General features: G+C 34.4%; 2 protein-coding genes across 3 annotated transcripts in view; one reads left to right on the forward strand and one right to left on the reverse strand.

The window, feature by feature from the left end:
- Window positions 1-8,633, forward strand: part of ANGPT2 (angiopoietin 2) — a 42,583-nt gene extending 33,950 nt beyond the window's left edge. For both annotated transcript variants that reach the window (XM_010196299.2, XM_061989721.1), the window contains 4 exons: window positions 2,465-2,566; window positions 3,063-3,229; window positions 5,904-6,034; window positions 7,332-8,633. In XM_010196299.2, coding sequence (XP_010194601.1) covers window positions 2,465-2,566; window positions 3,063-3,229; window positions 5,904-6,034; window positions 7,332-7,492 — 561 coding nt within the window. In that variant the 3' untranslated portion in view covers window positions 7,493-8,633. The remainder of the gene's footprint in view (window positions 1-2,464; window positions 2,567-3,062; window positions 3,230-5,903; window positions 6,035-7,331) is intronic.
- MCPH1 (microcephalin 1) overlaps window positions 1-21,140 on the reverse strand; it is a 127,775-nt gene that overhangs the window by 68,956 nt on the left and 37,679 nt on the right. Inside the window, exons 11-12 of the mRNA XM_061989720.1 lie at window positions 19,947-20,109; window positions 11,904-11,981 (exon numbers count right to left, since the gene is read on the reverse strand). Coding sequence (XP_061845704.1) covers window positions 11,904-11,981; window positions 19,947-20,109 — 241 coding nt within the window. The remainder of the gene's footprint in view (window positions 1-11,903; window positions 11,982-19,946; window positions 20,110-21,140) is intronic.

The raw sequence follows: 21,140 nt of genomic DNA on the forward strand, positions 1-21,140 counted from the left end.
TTAGCCCATCCCTAGTATCCCTTCTCATAGCCTCCTGTGGAATTAATTTTTACATATGTATTACACATCACATGAGTTAGCTTTTCTAAAACATTGATCATATTTTACAATACCTTTTCTTCAGCCTTTCCTTTTCAAGGCAGTTTTTTATTTTAATTTTAATTTTTATTTTTATATTTTGTTTATGTACTGTTACCAAATTTTTACCAGTCATTAAATACAAGGGTTAGTAAAAACAAAGAAAAAATGGGCTTTGAGGTGTAAGGAATTGCATGCATCAGTACAAATTAAAGTTCTGCTTTCAGTTACATTCCAGTCACGTGACATACAAATAATCCCTAATACAACTCTTTTCCTTATTTGTTTTGTCTTTCCTAAAAGTCTCCAGTTGAATGTCTCATGATTATTGATCTGTGTAATGTACTTCTAATGTATTACAGCCTGCCGAAACACTAATATATTCAGTTTATGCAGCTCTAAGGACTTCTCTTAAGAAGTCTGATGCCTTTGAATGGTATATATGCCACTGCTTGCACTGTAAATACTCAGTTTGTTTTATATAAAGATATACGTATATAACATATGTACAATACACATAAATACTTGCATACCCTGAAAGAGCCAACTATATTGAAAACTTAGGAAGGAGCAGACTTAAGATGACACACAAAATAGAGAACAGAAGGAAACTCTGACTTCCCTAAAGTCATACTTTTTCAGTGAATTTCCAAGATGTCTTAACAGTTCAGTGAACTCAAATCTGCTAACTGCTAACACTGATAAGACAGACTCTCATAGAAGAGTACAAAAAAGACATACAGCTTCAATGTCACTTGGTCATGATTTGGGACATTTACACGCACATTGTCACAAGAAGCAGTAGTAAGTTAGGTTAGAAGGAAGACCACTGTGAGATTTTGTTAAGCAAAGAAAGAAGCATCCAAATTCATAATGAAATGTTCAGATGTAGGTATGTTTTTTTTACATTAATCTCTACAGATCAAATATCCTATCAAAGTGTAAGAAGCCAAATCTTGGCTCTGCTACTGTAAATGGAAAGGTGCCACTTTGTTTAATTGACAAAAGATCTATAATACAGATTAGAAGTTAATGTAATTTAATAATCAAACTCTGATTTAAAAACGTTTCAGAAATGTGAAGTCATTCTGAAGGAGACACAGAACTTCAATATCTTGACATAAAGTGGTAAAAAGCCCCCAAACTTCCAAATGAGAAAGCCTAGAGAATTAATTGTGAACAATCCAAACAGGAATACTTGTACAATAAATTAAGATTTTTCTTAAAGTTAGTATCAGTACTGAAATGCAATCGGAATAGATATGGATGTCACTTTGACTTTCATTACACTGTTTTACACCAGCTTATGTCCACTCACTTTGCAGATCTAGTTTTAAAATATCTTAGTTTCAGAAAAGCAGAACTGGATGCAACAATTTAAAATTCCTTCTCAGGAAAAATTGTCCCAAATATTCACAAGATTTTCTTGTTAATTTATCTACTATTTTTCCCAAATGTAATTGCAAAATTGCCTCTAAGTTTTCAAAAGATGTTTTTCCATCAGCATCTCCCCAGTATATGGAAACCTTCAATAATACTATTTTACCCCTGATGATGCAGCGAATATGCACCAGAATTCTATTTAACTCAGTCACTTTCTCTTTTAGACTCAGAAACTTACTGAAGAAATCATGTACAAACTTGAATTTTATTGTGCCAGGAATGCATTTGTATTCTAAAACTGAATTCAGTGAACTGCCTGTTACATGTAAATGCTTTCAAATGTTTTGCAATAACTTGGTAAAAGCAAAGATGATTTATGAATATTTGTAAATATTCTTGTCGTTGTCTCTTTTGTGTTCTAGGGTATAAAATATTCATTGCAGTCTGTATAATAGCATGGCTTCAAGATTTAACTTTCAGATAATTGTTCCACCAATCAATGGTCAGACCATCTGTGAATGCATTGAACAGTGACAGTGGAAATTATAACATATTTTCATTTTGCTCACTACCTGAATTTAGCAGTATGTATATTCTGACAAGCCATGGGAAGAGATCTTTCATAAAAAAAGATAGAGATGTGAAAACATCTTTTAGGAGAACTATCTAGTTGTCAAACTCACAAAAATATCAGTGCAAGAGGGAAGTATAGAATCAGAAGCTACATTCATCTTTTCTTCCTTTAACACCAGCTATTAGCTATTTTTAAGATGTCATTTGTATCCTGTTAAGTGCTAAATACTTATGAATCACTTTTTTTTTGTGGACAACCACAACTGATTCAAGTGACAGCTATGAAAACCAGCATTTTTAGGTTAATACATATTTTACATTTGTGCACTTTCAAACTTGCCGTTATATAGAATTACACAAACTACATGCTTTGTATTTTCATTTTCCCCTGACTGCATGCACTTAAGCTGTTAAATGCTTACTCTGGTAGGCTTACTGTGACATGGAAACTGGTGGAGGAGGTTGGACAGTTATTCAGAGACGTGAAGATGGTAGTGTGGACTTTCACCGGACTTGGAAAGAGTACAAGATGGTAAATACTGTTTTATGAAGACTTAATATTAGTTATTATTATCTGAAATATAATAAAGTTCCATTAATAGCATCTTTAGAATGTAAGCAGGTTTTAAAAGTTGGCTTTGTCCTTAGATGTTAATTTAAAAAATGTCTGAGTGGTGTAAGTTGTTTGCCTAAGCAGACCTGCAAGCGTAATGTTTGTTTTTAAAGAGAAACTTCACTTTTATTTAATCATCTGTTCTGTGATATGTCCACATTTTTAGAGTTATTTATATTTGTGTTTCTACTGGCAACATAGAAACCGCTCCAAATTTACTAAGTAATACTGATTCATTATTTCAGTCTAAGTTTGTCTTTGCTGAATTTAAGTTTTTTAAATATTACAGATCTATAATCCTCAAAGATACAGTAGAGTTCTTAGTTGACAGAAAACTGTTAAAGACTTGATAGAGCAATCATTTCAAACTCAAAAAACAAAACAAAGCCATTTAAATATACAACTTGAATTACAGGGATTTGGTGATCCTGCTGGGGAGTACTGGCTGGGAAATGAGTTTGTTTCTCAGCTGACTAATCAGAAGCGTTATGTTCTTAAAATACACTTGAAAGACTGGGAAGGAAACGAGGCATATTCATTGTATGACCACTTCTCTCTTGCAAATGAAGAACTAAAATACAGGTAAGCAGAAAAATCTGATCTGAATTAAAAAAAACCGATGTGTGACCTTATTTCATACAATTTTTTTCAGTTCACTCATGTTTGTTTGCTCCATTTTTCACCCTTTGACTAAAACAATTGTGTTTTTCTTTTCTTCTAATGGAGAGAATGTGTACTTTAGTAGTGCACACTGGGTAAGTGTAACACAGAAGATGTGCAAAGATGAAGATATGGTATGGTTTAAGATAGGACACATATGCCAATATAGTGGATGGCAGTGCACAGTCTTCAGGCTATAGGAACCTGTCTGCAGTTGATATCAAATCCTGATTCTCCACAATAAATATATTTCTGGAAGATGGATGAACAAGATGGATAAGACTGCAAGGAGATTTTCCACTTAAGACAGTGGCTAGTAGGAGCTGTTTTGTTGTTATGAAGGACATGAAGGTAGAAGGTCCTTCTACATTATCCTGTGACCCATTGGCTTGGACTCTTAGAGTAACTCACCTGCCTGTTAAAACGAAGCTAATAGAAAACACCCAGTCTCAACCCGAATAAATGTATCAATTTAAACACCAGATTTTAATGGTCCTATTACTTATGCTTCCATCATTCTGTAAAATGTAAAGTGTCACATTTTTTTCTGATTTGGTTTAAATAGGAAATAATACATAATTTAAATAAATATTTTACACTTACATGTTATCATAGTATTATACATTTTTGATAGTTTCAGACTAACACATTTTGAAATAGTATCACCCACATCTGAAATATATGGGCAGTTCATATTTCATTCTCTAGGCTTTCTGTAAATCCAGTAGATATCGTTTGATTGGTTGTAGAAGAAACTAGACACTCCAACAGATGCTTTCCTACTACATGATCCATGAAATGTTTCTTTATAACACTCTTACAGATTCATAAAGCTGTAGGTGACTGGACAGAAAAATTGTCTAAATTTAGATTAATTTCTGCCAGATTTCTAGCAACAATTTTTGGAAACAAGGACAATCTTACACCTGGCAGAACTGATTCTGTTATTTCAACTCAAGTCTTACATGCAAAGCAATCCAAAACTATCAGCATCTCCCCCGCAAGACATTAGATCTTAATGCTTGAGTAGTACACAGTTGTCTCAACTCCAAAGCAAATATTTTCCCATCTGGAAGCAGTTAGAATCTGCAGCAGAGATTTTTTTAAAGTAATGCTTTAAAAGACTGATAACGGCAACCTTTGTGAAAATGGGTCGTTACCCTTGTCCATCTACAATATTAAAAAATAATTACTGAAAACTAAGATTGTTGTCTATAAATAGATTCATATGCAACCAAACATGAACTGCATCATAAAAGACAGTGGTTTAAAGAATGTATTTAACATTAAGATAGTGAAAAATACTTGAGAAAGTATTCTGTTAAGAGCGTCTTCCATTACATTAAAAACATTAATAGATTCTGAATGCTGGAAAGATTTTGAGTTGGGCCATAAAACTTAAATCTCATAGATTCATAGAAAACCAGACCAAAATGGACTTTTGAGTCAGAATTCCTATCTCAAAGCTATGAAGTCAGATGAGGTTGCTCAGGACTGTATCTGGTTGGGTCTTGATAATTGGCTTACAGAATTTTGAATTCACCTTAAGAAAAAACAGAATATTTAACTTTTTGAAATATATTTTTGAGAAAATCTGTAATGAGCTGATCTTTTGAAACCTAAATGAATAAACATTCATTCATTCTTAATATTTTCAAATAGGGAATATAAAATAGGTTAAAATAATCTGTTAAACTACCAAACATGACTTATATCATAAACACCGAATTTCCTGCAAGAGGGAGGCTGACCAGGTGACAAGTTAATTCTCCTCACAGTGTCAGATCTCCTCATTAAACAAATAGAATACTGACCAGGATGAGCTATTTCATATAGAAATGCCATCTCCAAAGAGATACTCTGGGAACAGAGGGTTTAAGCCCTTCCAATTGAAGGCGACAGTCATAGCTGTGTAATCACCTCCTCAGTTCAGTGCCCTGTGTCCCTTCCTATTGAGATTGCTTCTGCACCTGTGAAAGCAGATCCAAACCAGAGCAGCCACACTGAAAGCTTACCTTACCAGGGAACTGAAGCAAACTTACATGCCTGTGATGGTATAACACTGATAAATCTATGAAGGATGTGAAAAGGAAAAGTAATTAGGAAAGTAGAAAAGTAAATAGTGAGAAACTCCTAAAATTTCAGTTACTAGTTGGTAGTCAGTAGTGCAAGTAATGCCTTTGTCTCTCATAGATGCAAAGTTATAATGCTACATTGCCATGTTGTTCTAATAGCAAAATAGGAATAAAAGGAGGTTTGGTTTAAACTTTAGACTTGATTGAAAAAATAACTTACAGTATTAAGAAATGCATGATCTATATGAAAAATTCCATATTTACCTGCTCTCATTTTTGTCTAATATGACATGAACAAATCATTCCCAGAAGCTGTTCATTAGAGTATTACGCTGACCTTTTCTGCTCATGTGAAAACATTATGTGGCAAAACAGTTTACAACAGTACATTGGCCTGAAAAGATCTCAACTATTTGAACAGGATATTTATTGCAAACTATTCCATCATTATTTTGCAGATCAGCTACCAGCTACCATTAACTTCCATGAAGTAATTGTTTTTCCATTCCTCACTTCTACAGGATCTACCTTAAAGGACTTACTGGGACAGCGGGCAAAATAAGTAGTATAAGCCAACCAGGAAATGATTTTAGCACAAAGGATGCAGACAATGACAAATGTATTTGCAAATGTTCACAAATGCTAACAGGAGGTAGGAATGTTTTTTTGTTTCTCAGTCTTCCTATTTTTATTGGCACTGCAATTGTGTATGAGATAAAAAGTGATAATTTTGAAATAGTAAATTTTGACTATTGAAGAAGTACACTAGTGAGTCCAAATGAAATATTTTATCATTTGACAAAGGTTAAAGTTAAAAAAGAGAACTTCAAACTGGAGGGAAAAATGCCTTTAAAGTTGGTGTACAAAAAAGTCTGCTATTGTGGCACTAATCAGAGACATAGCAGATTCTTCTTCCAAGGAATGAGATAACATTCACAGATCAAAGCACTGCCCCCTCGAAAAACTGTTCTAGGTATTCTGTTGGTCAGTTAAATGTCTCCTGATTCTTCAGGCACAAACCCTCTCCCTTACTACTCTGAGGGGAAGAAAACTACCAAAAGCTGGTGTACATGGCACAGAGGGGTACAAGTATTTAATTCCATATGTCAAATGTCAAAGATACACCACAGATAAGAGATCTATATGTTTTTCTAATGATTGTTCACTAGTTATTGGAGTTTTAGGTGGCGTTTTTATCTTGCACCACACAAGCCATTCTTTGATTTGTCAATCTCTGAAATGTTGACAACTGCTTTGTAAATTTGATTTCTCCCCCTGTTATCACTTAAGCAATGGTTCATTTCCCTATAGCACAAGTTGCAAGACAAAAGACAGCTTCTGTTTATCTGAAAGGATAATTGGATTACTGCCCTGGAAAACAGAACACATAAATTATCACCATTATGCAGAAGTATAAAAATATTATCTTATGTATAAAAATACATTTTCCTTATGACCCACTAACAAGTCAGGACCATAAGGATACAAAGTACGTTTGGGCTGCTTTTTTCTCTTTTTCCGTCTTAGGAAGTTTCGACACAGAGGTTTTGAACTGATCTGCACATGATTAATCCTCTAAAGAGAATTAAGAGTTCAAACCTGTGAAGAACAGGAATTTACCAAAGCATGGGTAAAAACCCAAGACAACTCAGGCTCATTTTAGTTCAAGTCAATTTCTGCTCTCAGACTGTCAACAGTAATGTTTGATACTGATAATAAGTTAAGCTTGATTGAACACTTTCCCTTCTCAATTTTAAACTACAATGTGTTACATAAGCTTCAAGAATATGTAGTTAATAGGCACAACTATTTTGTATTGACACTTCCATATCATAAGAATGAAAAACTAGGTTCAGATTTCTTTCTCATTTCAGGACATCAGAATGTCCTTATATATTATTTTGAAAATTACCTCAACTGACTTTTTTTCTTTGTTTGCTACTTTGCAGGATGGTGGTTTGATGCATGCGGTCCTTCTAATCTCAATGGGATGTATTATCCATTACGACAGAACAACAACAAGTTCAATGGTATCAAGTGGTACTACTGGAAAGGCTCGGGATACTCTCTCAAAGCCACGACGATGATGATTCGACCAGCAGATTTCTAAATGCTTTTCCATTATGTGAATTCTGTATTGTATAGTCTTCAAAGACTTCATTTGCAAGCATATAAACACACATCTACAACTTGTCCCATTTTCAAGCTCAGAAAACATGCGCTAGTGTTCTGAAGAGATCAGTTCAGTACAATTCCTGAATTGCAATAGCCCTGATCAGCTGAAGCTCATATTATTCAACCAGACACAAAATCTAAATCGTCTACCTGATATAACAGTGTTTTGGCCAAACAACTGAATAAAAAGAACATCCAAGAAATTGTCAGAGAACTGAAGGACTCTGTTTTGCTGATCATTTATGTTATGTATGTTTTAGTAAATAACTGGAACTGTGAAAAATACCTAAAGTAGTTTTAGAAATATGCATTTTGCCTCATCACCGAACTTCAAACATTACTCTAATATAAAACACTTAACTAGATCTAGAACTATTTATCTCTCTGTGTCATTTGCCGTTTATGTACATAAAAAATACTGTCCTGTAATTATCTCAGTTCTGTAGCTAAAGAACACATTCTTTCTCCCAGTCTCCCAAACAACTTCTTACACTTATTCAGGGATGTTTTCCAATAGCCTATACTACTTTATTTAACAGAGGAAAAATATCATTTAAATGTTTTGCATTTATTCTTGGGAAGTACTTTGTACAAAAATCACAATTTTCTTCAGTTTGTACTTACTACAGTCACTATCTTTAGGTTACAAAAATCCTTGCAAATTACAATATAGTATATATTTCCTTATATTTTTATGAAGATTGCACTTTTTTTTCTTTCCTTGTCATTTAGCTGTAAAATAACTGAACAGTGTTTTATAAGCAGAGACAACGGCATTAACACCAGATGTCCTGTTGTCTATGACAATCAGTTATCACCTGGTGCTGTAGTACATCTATATGTTTTGTAAAAAAAAAGAACTGAAAAAAATATGCATGTGGGTTTTTTTGATAAAATTTATGCTAATGATTTAAGATAAAAAATTATTGTATTTTAAAAATATGGAAAAAAAATTTGCAGGTTCTCCAAGGTGATACTGTTGGGTGTTTTTCAGTGAGGTTAGGACTTCTCCCTAGGAGTTCTCTGTAGGTAGGTCCTCGATGTATGCCACAATGTGAATAAATTACTGAGTGATTTTTGCTTTTTAAAAATTTTCTTACTGCATGCTTTAAAACTATGTACTGTTGCGGTTTAGATTAAGACAATATTTCTTCATAAATCACATAACATAATTTTGTGGATATTTTTCCCCAAATTAACTTTCCATTTTAATTCTCGTGCTTAGTCTTTGCCTTAAACTAGTATTTTTGTCAGCTTTTAATTTCAGCAGATGAGTTGAGTTAGTTACTAGGCAAGAACTTCCCTCATACCAAAAGAAAACAAAAAACCCAGACACAACATTTCTGCAGGCTTACTTAACAAAAGGTGTTGTATCTTAAAATTAGTGAATGATTTTGAGAAAGATGGAAGAAAGCTCTTCATTTTATATAGACAGTCATTAAAGCTGCTGTCAGAGTATGCCACGACTCACACCTCCACCATTCTTCACTAAAAAGGGGTGTCAACATTACAAAAGGGTAGGAAAGACAAAAAAAAAGTTGTAATAATACTTCATGATCTGATTTTACATAAACTTCACAAGCACAAATTAACAATCATGACCTGAAGAATTGCATAAAATAATATCAGTGTATTTAAGATTACTGTTTAATATTGTTTGTCCTAGCAAACTTGTAAGGATACACATACCCAAACTAAAAAAACCCAACCTACTTCACAAAATTGCATTCATGAATTTCTAAGAAATGTTTTAAAGTGCAAGTCTAGCAGATGGTCATGAAGCTAGTAAAGAAGCTAGACCTACCAAGAAGCATGTGATATACCAAGAGAGGCCAAGAGAGCTGTCCTATATCAGCCTGGAGAAGAGCAGGGGATGGGGACACCTTACTGCTGTCAACAGCTGCCTGACGGAGGACACAGAGAAGGTAGAGTCAGACCCTTCTTGGAGGTGCACCACAATGGGACAAGAGAGGGACAAAAGGCAGCAACCACAAGCTGGAACTGGGAAAATTGGATTTTCTTTTTACTTTAATTAAATTAAATCCATGAGGTTGGATTGGACACGTCCATTGGAGGAGTGTTGAACTAGACAACCTTTAGAACTATCTTCTAACTATTCTAACTATTCCTTCTAACTAAACTATTTTATGTTTCTATGAAATTTAATAGAAAAGCTGAGTCTAGATTACTGATTTCCTGCTTCACTGCATTTAATTGAACATCAAGAAAATACTTCCAATATTTCAGAAAATGTATCCAGCCCAATAATCTAAAAAAAAAAAAAGAAAAAGAAAAGCTTCTTAAAAACTTTGATGGATTCTGGCACAATATAAATGCTCAGTGTGGCAAGGGAAAACAGTGATAATTTCTGTTTGGCATTCATTATTTTTGTAAGAAAACAGTATATGACAAGAATAATTAAATATTGCTTGGCTAGTTTCAATTTGCTGGAAAAAAAGTCTTTATACAACTTAAGGTTTTTGATTACTGTTCTGGAAAAGTGATAGAAGGTACTGATGTAGACACTGAATGGATCAATTGCTTAATGAAACTTTTTAATTTTGGGGGAAAATGGAGTAATTTATAAACATGAGTGTAAAATTTTTGTGTGAATACGTTTTTAAACGACATTTTATCAAATGAGATTGTGTGGCTTAAACACCAAACCCCAAGTGAAGTGAGTGAGAGAAGAACATTTTGGAAGGAATGCAATAATAGGAAAAAGAAGGCTGCAACAACTGCTTTGGACTTGGTACAAACAGTTCAAACATACCAGCAAGATAACCCTTTCTTTTAATTCCTTCCAGTAATCAAATAAACAGTATACAAATCTGGAATGCCCTTCCATTTTCTCTAAATACTTCTTAGGAAGCAGGAAAGGAATAACATGTGAAGAAAGGGAATAAAACCACCATTCATGCTCAAATAATAGTGAGATCTTAGAAAATAAGTTATCTGTTCCAGGAAGAAACCAGGATGACTCAATAAGGAACTGACTGGGAAGGTGATGGAATTACCACATTGGACACTGACTTTATTCTCTGCAAACAGGTGACTGAGGTTCTCAGTGCAGCCATCACATCGCTCAATTTTATCATCTTACCGTCTCTCAAGCCTTCCTTAATTCTGCTTTAAGAATAAAAATTGTGAACAAGAATCTAAAAAACAACCCCAGCAGGAATCCTTCCAAAGAATGCTATGTATGTAGTTACTGATAGCATATGCAGTTATTAGACAGGGTAGTCTCAGTAGAAACAGAAAACTCAAATCAGCCTAATCTGAAGTAGTTTTCTTTTTTCATACAAATATAGAAAAGGGCAGGGGAGTGGAAACATGCCGTTTATTTATTTTTCACATTAAGTTTTGCTGTTTTTAACATATTAGCTATATAAAAGAAAAATCTACTTTTAGAGAAAGTACTAAATTATAATGGATTATGATTTTTTAGGGGTTATTTCAGAGTAACTTTTACAGTTTGTTTTCCTTCACTTTGAGAACATACAACTTATCATAAAGTCTTTCACCTTGAACGTATAAATTTACATAAAGATTTAGGAACAATGTTAAAAATAAGTTCTTAACAGTTAATAAAATGATAGTAAAAATAACAGTCAACCCCCGGTAAATGTTCTTTTTCAAAGCTTGTATGAAACTTTGAGAAATGAGCAGCAAATGATAATATATTTAACAAACTACTTCAATATTAAGAGAAATCGTGAAACCTTTCTTGGCAAAACTGTTAGAATGATTGACTAGTAACCTACTACAATTCAGCTTGCTTTAAAACAAAAATAAAATTACTGCTTAATCAATTACAACACCTGGAGTGCAGATACACTTGAGTCTTCAAAGACACCATTCCCTCACATGCACAGTATTGCACTAGTTCACAATTCAGTATTTTAGAATGATCAATAAAGGCAGGAAAAATGCTTCATTTTACCTACTTAGTAGTTTTGGAAGCCCACAGTAGTTTTCCATTGCTAAAGTAATTCCTGGACTGCAAATATTGAGTCTGTGACCTGAATAATCTTTCCATTAGGCAATAATGTGCCTCTCCAGTTTATATACAAACACAGAAAGAACATATGCCACAAAATTAAAAAGACACTTAAATAAAAAGTTAATTTATTCATACGTTAATTGTTGAATCAATTCTTTAACATTTTCCATGCATAATGAATTATTTGTATACACGTCAAAAAGTAGTGGATGAAGGAGAAGACTACAGTATTTGTTTGGGAAAAAAAATCTTTTCTAGTAAGTCTTCTTGTTCACAAGACTTATTTAGAGGGCCAATCATTTTACAGGTAATGTTCACAAGCTTAAAGAGACATTAAACTTACAGGAGCTGCAGGGAAGGTGGATGAAAGTTCATATGGTTCCTCTGAGATCCAATGACCCAATTCCAAAGACCATAGAACCTAAAATGAATTACACAGTAAGTAGAAATCATCATTTCTAAAATAGTAAACTCTTTGAATGCGTAATTAGAAGTAACTGCAATTGCAATATTTGGTTTGATATTTCATTTACCTAAACTAAGCGATTTACTGAAAAACCAATCAGGGAGATACAAATTTTACCACTGAAGCCATTAAAATATCAAAGTCCTATTTCTATGCATAGCTACATTAAATTTTAAAACTTTGTGAGGATATTTTATTAAGTGAAATTTTGCATCAGGATACATAAAATCAGAGTAAATATTTGAAACGGGATTTCATACTATATCAACGCTATTCTCTAGTTTCAGTTCATTGTTGAAGTTTTCAAGTTGCGCCAGGGGAGGTTTAGACTGGAAATTAGGAAGAACTTTCTCATCAAGAGAGTTGTCAAGCATTGGAACAGGCTTCCCAGGGAGGTAGTGGAGTCATCATCCCTGGAGCTACTTAAAAGACGCATAGATGAGGTGATGAGGGATATGGTTTAGTTTAGTGATGGGCCTTGCAGTGCTGGGTTAAGGGTTGGACTTGATCATCTTAAAGGTCTTTTCCAACCATAATTATTCTATGATTCATAAGGTTCCTGTTGGCCCATTTCTTCCGCTTGTCAAGGTCCCTCTGAATGGGAACACCTATCTGGTGTATCAAACACTCCTCACAGTTTTGTAACATCTGCAAACTTAGTGAGAGTGTACTTTTTCCATCATCAATATAATAAATGAAGATGTGAAACAATATTGGACCAGTATCAAACCATACTGCTGACGGGGATCATTCAACTATTGTATAATTCACATATATAAATCAGCCTGCAAGGAAGAAAAGCTCAATTTCATTTGCTTCGGTATCATCCTCTGTCAATGTCATATTCTGGAGCAAAAAAACCCCGTAACAGTGCAGAGTACTGACTGTCTGGAAAATATATGAGCATTTGTGTTCAACTGAGTTCTGAAATGCTGGATCAATATGACCCTTGGAGATGAACAATCCTAACACTTTGGCCTACCTTCAGATTTCTATTCTCACCAGGGCCATCACAAAATGATTAACAGAAAAAACCCATTTGAAGTTGTATTCTGAAAAAAACACTTTTTAATTTTGTAGTTGTTAAAGCTTTCCCAAAACTATTCCATCCTGTGTTGATTTTCTAAACCACTCAGCTGGTAGATAATAATATTAAAAGCCTCTGTCATGGTTTTGCAAGGAGCCACTTTTGCTTGGTAATGGGTGGGGGGGAAGGTGGGAGGAGTAGGGAGCTGCAGTGTAGGCCCGGTAAAGAGTTCTCAGACTTTCCTCTAGTTCTGAGGTTCAGACCCACCTCTGGCCCGGCTGCGCCAATCTGGCCTCTCTGTGTTCAATATTTAAGGACAGGAATTTGAAATGTGTAGAGGGAAGTGGAAAGAAAGGGCAGGATGGAGGAGACCACATGGACCCTGCAGCCAGGAAAAGACAGGAGATTGTTGGATCAGAGACATCTTTGCAGTCCATGACAAGAAGCAGAGACCCTGTGACAGAGGAGGTGATAGTTGGAGACTCTGAGTCAGAGGGAGCATCAGTTTAGACCCCAACTTGGAGAAGATGACTGGGGTTGCAGTACCCCAACAGAGCAGCCTGTGCAGGGCTGCCCAGTGTGTGGGAGACTGAGCTGGAGCAAGGGAGGGCTGACGAGGAACACTTCTTGGGAGTGTGATAAGCAGCAAGAGACATCAGGAAAGGACTGACTTCATCCCCCATTACTTGTCCCAGGCACTGCTTATGGGAGAAGGAGGTAATGACACTGGGCTCAGGTCTCTGAGCCCGGGAAGAGAGAAGGGGTGGGGGAAAGGTGATGTTAAAGAGCTGGTTGCACTTCCGTCATTTGCCCTAGTCTGTATTATTTTTCCTTTGGATACCTGTTTGTTATGTTTTAGTTCAAGGCAGACTAAATTAAGTCTCGTTTTCTTCACCAAGTTAAGTAGCCTGGTCTGTTTTGTCCAGGACCATAATCCGCAGCTAAGTCCTCCCTGTCCTCTGGGAGTTCTGGGGTACTTAGGTCTAATTGTGGTCTTTTGTCTCTGGATGGGCCTAAACCAGACCACCTCACAAAATGTTCAGAGACTGTCCCTCAAGTGGAAAAACATTGTGGAAAAAATATTGTGTTTATGGGAAAATGGAAAAAGACTGAAGTTCTTACCATGGCTCTGCCCTTGAGTCATATAAAGGACATTTTCCTACTAATTTCTAGATAGTATAAATTCTGAAGCGCACTGGAAGAAGAGTTTATTTGCCTCTTTGGCTTCATCAGTGTGAGCTGGGCCTTAAAGATTCTCCTACAAGTAAAATACTGTACAGCTCTTTGCCAAGTTAATCCAGTGTCACACAGTTCAATAACTTTCCCCTTTCACAGATATGTGAGCTTTGCAACGTCTTTCCTGTAGTTGCCATTTGGCACACCGTAAATACAAGTCAAAAAAAGCATTCCTATCCACTAGTGAGAGACAGCACGATTCATACAGAAAATGTTAAAAACCACACCAACTCCATAATACCCTGCTGCTCTGACAGCAACACATAGTATTAAGTGAACAAGAAGCGTACATATACTCCCAAAATGAGATATATGGCATTTATTAGAAAGTAAATCCCTGTGTTGAGGATAATTGTACCTCTGGTGGTCACATTTTCCGTAAACAGTTCTCTAGCCACTTCAAGTAGATGATGTCTATTTCTTACTGTTATTACGGCCATGCACCATTAAACTGTTGTGATTATTCACCACAGAACAAGCTGAATTTCATCAGTGTGTGAAATTGTTCCCATGCTTGATTCACAATTAAATGAAATACTCTGTCTTTTAGAAATTCTTTTGGATGATGCTATACAAATCCATATATTATTAGTTTTAACTTAATATATAAAACTTTACAGAATTAGGGAAGCAGTGCTGTAAGATGCTCCCCTTTGGCAAAAACTGTCATTATAGTTGTCATAATAATAAAGTAATCCTTTCAAATGTTACTGCTTACTGACTGAAAAAGATTCAGACTGTTTATAAACTAGTACTGTAAATCTTTTAAAGTAACCTAATTGTATGTGGGAAAAGAAATTTTTGAAAGGGCTCTTTCCACTCAGAATGGTGCTACAAGAAGCAAATTGCAAACTGAATTTAGAAAGTTTGTTATGAAACCCAAGTTTTATAGGTCTTAGTCCGAAGTACCTTATGCTTGACGTCTCTCTGGGGAACCAGTAACCTCTAGTAAGAACTGCTTGAAAAGCTGAAGCTTTGTGTGATGTGGCAAGTGATATTTTACTTGTTAGGGGAGAGGAGCATCTTCAAACTTATTGTTGAACTTTATTACAAAAAAACAGAATATTCTGTGCACTTTTAGAAAATGCACAACCAAAATATTTGAAAATGCAATAGCTATAGAAAAAGAGAAAATAATTTCTGTCATACCAAAACTAAAAGTAAGACTTAAGCAAAGTAATAAATCAATAAACTTTAAAAGTATTTAAAACCTTATAATGTTTTGCTGTGTTTAGCCAAGAAAAGTACAGTAACTTCTTAAAAATGTACGGTTAAGACTGTAACTTAAGATTTAAAGTTATACATTTTAAGGTGGTACCTGTGTATATTTTCTACAATTACTTTTTACAATTTACCATAAGAATATGGAAACTTGTTGACTTTATACTTACAGCTGTACATACTTATTGCAAACACAAGAAACTTGTTAATCCAAGCCATTTCTCTTTTATCATAGTATAAATCAATTTTAAGTGAAGCAAAAATTTCTAACTTCTAATACAATTCTTAGAAACTTGCTGTATGAAAATAATTTCTTCATAAATATACTTGAGCAGGAACAGATGTACCATACTGTATAATGTGTACGTCATGTCCTTGCAGTTTCAAAATGATGCTTGTACTGAGAGGAATTGGCAAACAACTCAAATAAATTAAAATGTAAGACCAAAAGATTAGTTATGATTAAGCAATCTAATTTCATTTTCCAGGCCAATTTTACAGTAACAACCTCTATCAATCTTTGTAGTATTTACAGAATTTTGTTTAGAACTGAATTTTGTTTATCTTAACAAAAGATGGATTAATGCTTGTCTATCATGGTTCTGGAACTGAGTACAAAGGCATCATGTTTACTTCCCTAGATAAAAAGAAAATTAGGTACAGTTCACAAACAAGACCTGCAGTAAATAATTACATCACCACTCACTTAAAAGTTCAGTTTTTGTGGTCACAAAGGCAAAAGCTGTCCATTCTAGAGTCACTGAAATTTTGCTTCTAACTTTGTTAGGGACAAATTTTCAACCAGTGTACTTTCATAGCAACATTAAAAAAATGTTTGAAATTCAAGTAGGACAAAACCCAGTTATGGTTTGCAATATTATTCTGGAGTAAACTACTCTGTCTTGTTAAATCAGCAAAATCTTCATATATTCAACAGTTCCTTAGAATGTGAAAAAAGACTAAGAAAAGATGAAATACATTTATATCAAGAAAAAAAGAGCAGGTTTTAAGTGTGTAGTTACAAAAGATTTAGTTTCAAATGGAATGATAAAGCAGTACAAAACGAAGCATATATAGGAGTATCATAAGTAAGGAAAATATAGCTGATAACACTGATATATTAAGAATGTATCAGCAGACTTGCTAGTCATTGAGGATATATGGAAAGAGGAAATAGGGAGGGAAGAGGAAAGTGAGAAAAGCACAGGTTTTTTGTGCACTTAAAGTTTTCCTTTGGCTTTGGACTCCAGAATCAAGTTGATACATCTTCTGTTACTTCACCCTCAAGTATGAACTATTTTATCTATGGACTGTTTTATCAGACAAATTGTATGCAATGGAACTCCAACAAATGTGTGGCATGTTATACAGCTGTAAGGTTAACCTTGCGGCAAAATTTTCCTTTGCATATCGCTATCAGCTATGTTTTTTTGTTCAAACTGTATAGCGAAATTTATGTCAAACCTCAAGTTCTCAAGGGTCTGAAAATATACTGTTTGACTAGCCATTATTTAAGGCCTGTTACCCATACAGCTAGTACACTCAGTGATCATATGGTATCATCTTGAAATACGTAAATGGAATACTATGAAGATACTCTAATAGTAAATTTGATATTTCTCCAACATCTACCTTTAAAAACATCATTTTCAGTCTTTCTCATATGAAGAAAACAATATTGCAGCCTAAAGTATCTGTTCATGTTACAAGTCAAAAGTAAACAATATTTCAGCTTCTGAAAATGTTAAGAAACATCTTCCAATCAGCACTGCTAAAAAGAAATAACTTCTTTCAAAGGTACTACTGATTTTGTATGACAGATTATTTTAGTTTTTCAATTTGAAGTATTTTACCAATGAAAGTACTTATTGTAGGATTACTACAGTATAGAAAGGCTCCTAAAAGATTCAATATTGTAGCATTAACAAAATAAAAATTATTTTGCTTAAATGAAGTTCTCCTGATTAATTTTCTAAAGAATTCCTCATGATGGTTAAGTTAGGCTTCAGTTTTCTCAAATTAAAGTATTCAGCTAACAAATTTGGGTAAAAAGATGGCAAAATAATGCCAATGCCATCATTAGCAGTCAGACAATAATGCCCTTGTGTGATAAAATGCACAGATTTAACCAGATTAAGAAAAAAAATTTTAAAAATTTAAAGCAGTCTTTTCTTACAGTGAAATAAATGACAATTACTTCAGGGATCAGACATTAATGGACAAAGTTGTACCCAGTCTCACAGAAAGACTTGAGCACCATGCTGAAAAAAAATCAACTGCCATAGTTTCAGATAAGCATATACTATACGATTGAACAAAATTGTTATTTGGAGAACTGAATTCTGAAGTTTCTCTCTTCTCACGTGGCACTCCTAGTAACTTTAGAGCTTTGTCTAAAGAGCAGCTCAATGAAATGAGTGAAGACAGTTTCAGCATTTGATCCAATAATACAAGAACAAACTAATCTTTGGAGCAGGTCTGTTTAACTTACTGGTATTACATGAGGGATACAGATGATCCTGTAATGAGTCTAAAAGGTATACCGTAAGATAGCAGAAGAAAATTTGGCATTACTACTGGTCAATACTGGTCCATGAAAAGTATGTGCTGATGTTTTCACCATGGCCTGATTCACAGAAAAGTAGTGCATAGGCAATGAAATTCCAGGATAGCAATTTCCAGAATACTGATTATGCAAATATTGCCTTATGCACAAAGACAGGAAACTAATTTACTGGATTTTTGTAGTAGTTATCTACATCTTTAGCTATCTTAGTAGTTATTTGAAGCTTTTTCTTCAGGGAAATATGTACCTTTCATGTTTGACTACCCTGTTATGTGAAAGTAACTTATTGCAAATGTGTTTTTACTTGTTTAAAATGCCATACAAGGCTAAGTGTGGGACACGTATTTCAATGTGCTTCATTTATATAAAACTGAGACTGGAATGGACCTGTGGAGATTGTCTTGTCTAACCCTTCTGCTCATATATTCCTTTTAATGCAGCCAAGGATGCTACTGGTCTTTTTTTTTTTTTTTTTTTCCTACATAGGCACATTACTGGATCATTAAGGTGACCAAAGATGCAAACCCATTTATTCTAAGGGAAACTAATCACCAAGAACTTCTGAATCCTAAGCATACCATAACAGATTCTTCAGATAACTACACGTTTATCATATAGGACAAGTTTCACACTACTACGTGCCAGACATCTTGAAAACAAAATGGCAACAGGTGTTTGCTTTCAGCTCAAAAGCTAAATTTTATGTATAAGAAAAAGGAAACCAAGAAATTTAGTTATCCTACAACACTTTTCTGTATAAGATGAAGAGCTACTTCCATATAAACTCCAACAACTATGCTTTACAGCTCTGAAAACATAAGGAAAGCTGTAAAACTATCATCTGCAATGTTGGATTGAATGGTTAACGTGTATTATCACAGTGAGCAATTAAGGTGGTTTAACCCTGGGCTGACAGGTAAGCTCTCTACCAAGCCACTGGAGTATGGGGAAGAGAAATGGATGGATAAAGGCTACATAGTGGGTTAAGATAAAGGCAGTTAGTAAGTGAAGGGAGAAAAAAAACAAACCCCAAACCTCCAGGTGATGTAAGAGAGAAACAGAGAAACCGAGAAGTCCTTGAAACTCTGTAAGCATTGCTCAACAATAGCTAAAACACTGGTGTGCCATCAACACTGTTTTGATCATTAGTCTAAAATGCAGCACCACACAGGCTGCAATGAAGAAACTAAACTTCATATCATCCAGAATCAGTACAGGAAGTCTTGATTATTTTGTCTTTACAGTAATACAGTCTAGTATTTACGTGGTAGTCTACAAGAAACTTTGAGGATATACAGTGATTATTTAATCTGGATGCATGGAAACTATTTCTGTAAGTTACGAAGTCCCCCAACTACTCATCCAGCATAGCTTCGCCCCCCCCTTTTTTTTTTTAATTTCTTATTTACTGTTTTTCCACTGTGCAGTAAAATAACTAATAATTCATCTTCATTTTTACCAATATTGTACATAATATACTTTTCAGAACACAAAATAAATAAATTAAAGCCATGTGTAAAAAAAATGTCAAGCAGAAATGGTTTGTTTAGCCTTTAATCTGTTAAAAAATTATGCATGTGACATGTTTTCCTCATCTATGAGATGAAATTCTGGCATTTTTAAAATAAAAACCGAAGCAGAATACAGGAATACTTTGGTTAGATGAACCACTGAAAAACTCTTAAGTGATGGCTACATAGCTTCACACAGACAAATTTCCTCTAATTGAACTAACTCCAGGTAAGCTTGAATATCTGAACACTGCACTATTGTACACAGTGTGGACAGAAATGTGCTTATATAGTTGATATTTCAGCTATACAAAAAAAGTTTAATTTTTTCTGTAGTAAAATTAAAAAGTATTTCTTACCCATTCATATGAAACAATCCAACACCCTCGAGCAATTCCCAGCATAACATTCAAGGTACGACGAGGACTCCCTGTAACTACATGACTTGTTGTTTCACATACAGCATCTGACAACAAAAAGTCTCCAAATTTATTCACCACCTGAATTACTGTATTTTGCTCTCTAAAAAGAAGAAAAGGGGAAAAAAATCCATAAAACATTGAATGGATATACAAAATTATAAAAGTATATATACAAAGCACAAATTAACTAAAATACATCTCATTTCTTTCCTCACCAAAAACTTCTTTTCTCACTGAGCCTCTATTAATTTGCTAGCCCTAAATTCATTAGCCTTCCCACAGAGACGAAACAGATCCTTTTCTATCACACAATCGTATCTACTTGCACATCAAAGCTCTTTTGTCCCCCCATCTATCTTGTCTGTTTAAATAGAAGCTTTTGAGTCAGGAGTTATCTAATATATTGGGTACAATGCCTAATACAACAGAGCCTCATTCTTGGTTGCTTCTGTAGTGCTATTAAAAAGTATTACCAGGAAATGTAAACATTTAGACACAGCACCCTTAAGAGGTTTTCATTAGGAAGCACCAGATTTTCAGCATCTGAATGAAATGCCGTGTCTAAATTTAGAGAGAAGTCCTAAAGTTCTGGCTTGCTACCTATACATCTGAGACAATTTCAATTAAAAATTCACTTATTCTTAAAAACAATTTTAATTAAATATATACATTTAAATATAAAATCCAAATGGTCACCTCTAACTGGAATTCTCTACGTAGCTATGCTGAAGCACATAAATATGTCATTGTGAAAACAGTGACATATTGTTATCACTAAAGAAAAAGAAAATTGCAGGAGAATAATTTACTAGTCTTATTAATAATTATTTTTATAGGTCATCATTATAAATGATCATTAAAGATGGGTAAATGAAAGCCCAGCTGCCCTCTCTCTGCTTCCCTTGGCTGACTTGGAAATGTCATGCCACGCAAGATAAAACAATTAAGTAGAAACTTGAACATAGTCATATCTATCACAGTAGTGATCCTCTCAGGTAAAACATTTAGGTTAATCACTGTCATAATGTGATTGCATTCAGAACATCTCCAGAAACCTCTGGGGCTACTTTCTCACTACATTTCATTCCAAAGAAAGTAACTCAGTTAAAACTCCCAAAATATCCCGGTTAA

Source organism: Colius striatus, chromosome 2 (genome assembly GCF_028858725.1).
Source record: "Colius striatus isolate bColStr4 chromosome 2, bColStr4.1.hap1, whole genome shotgun sequence".
NCBI lineage: Eukaryota > Metazoa > Chordata > Aves > Coliiformes > Coliidae > Colius > Colius striatus.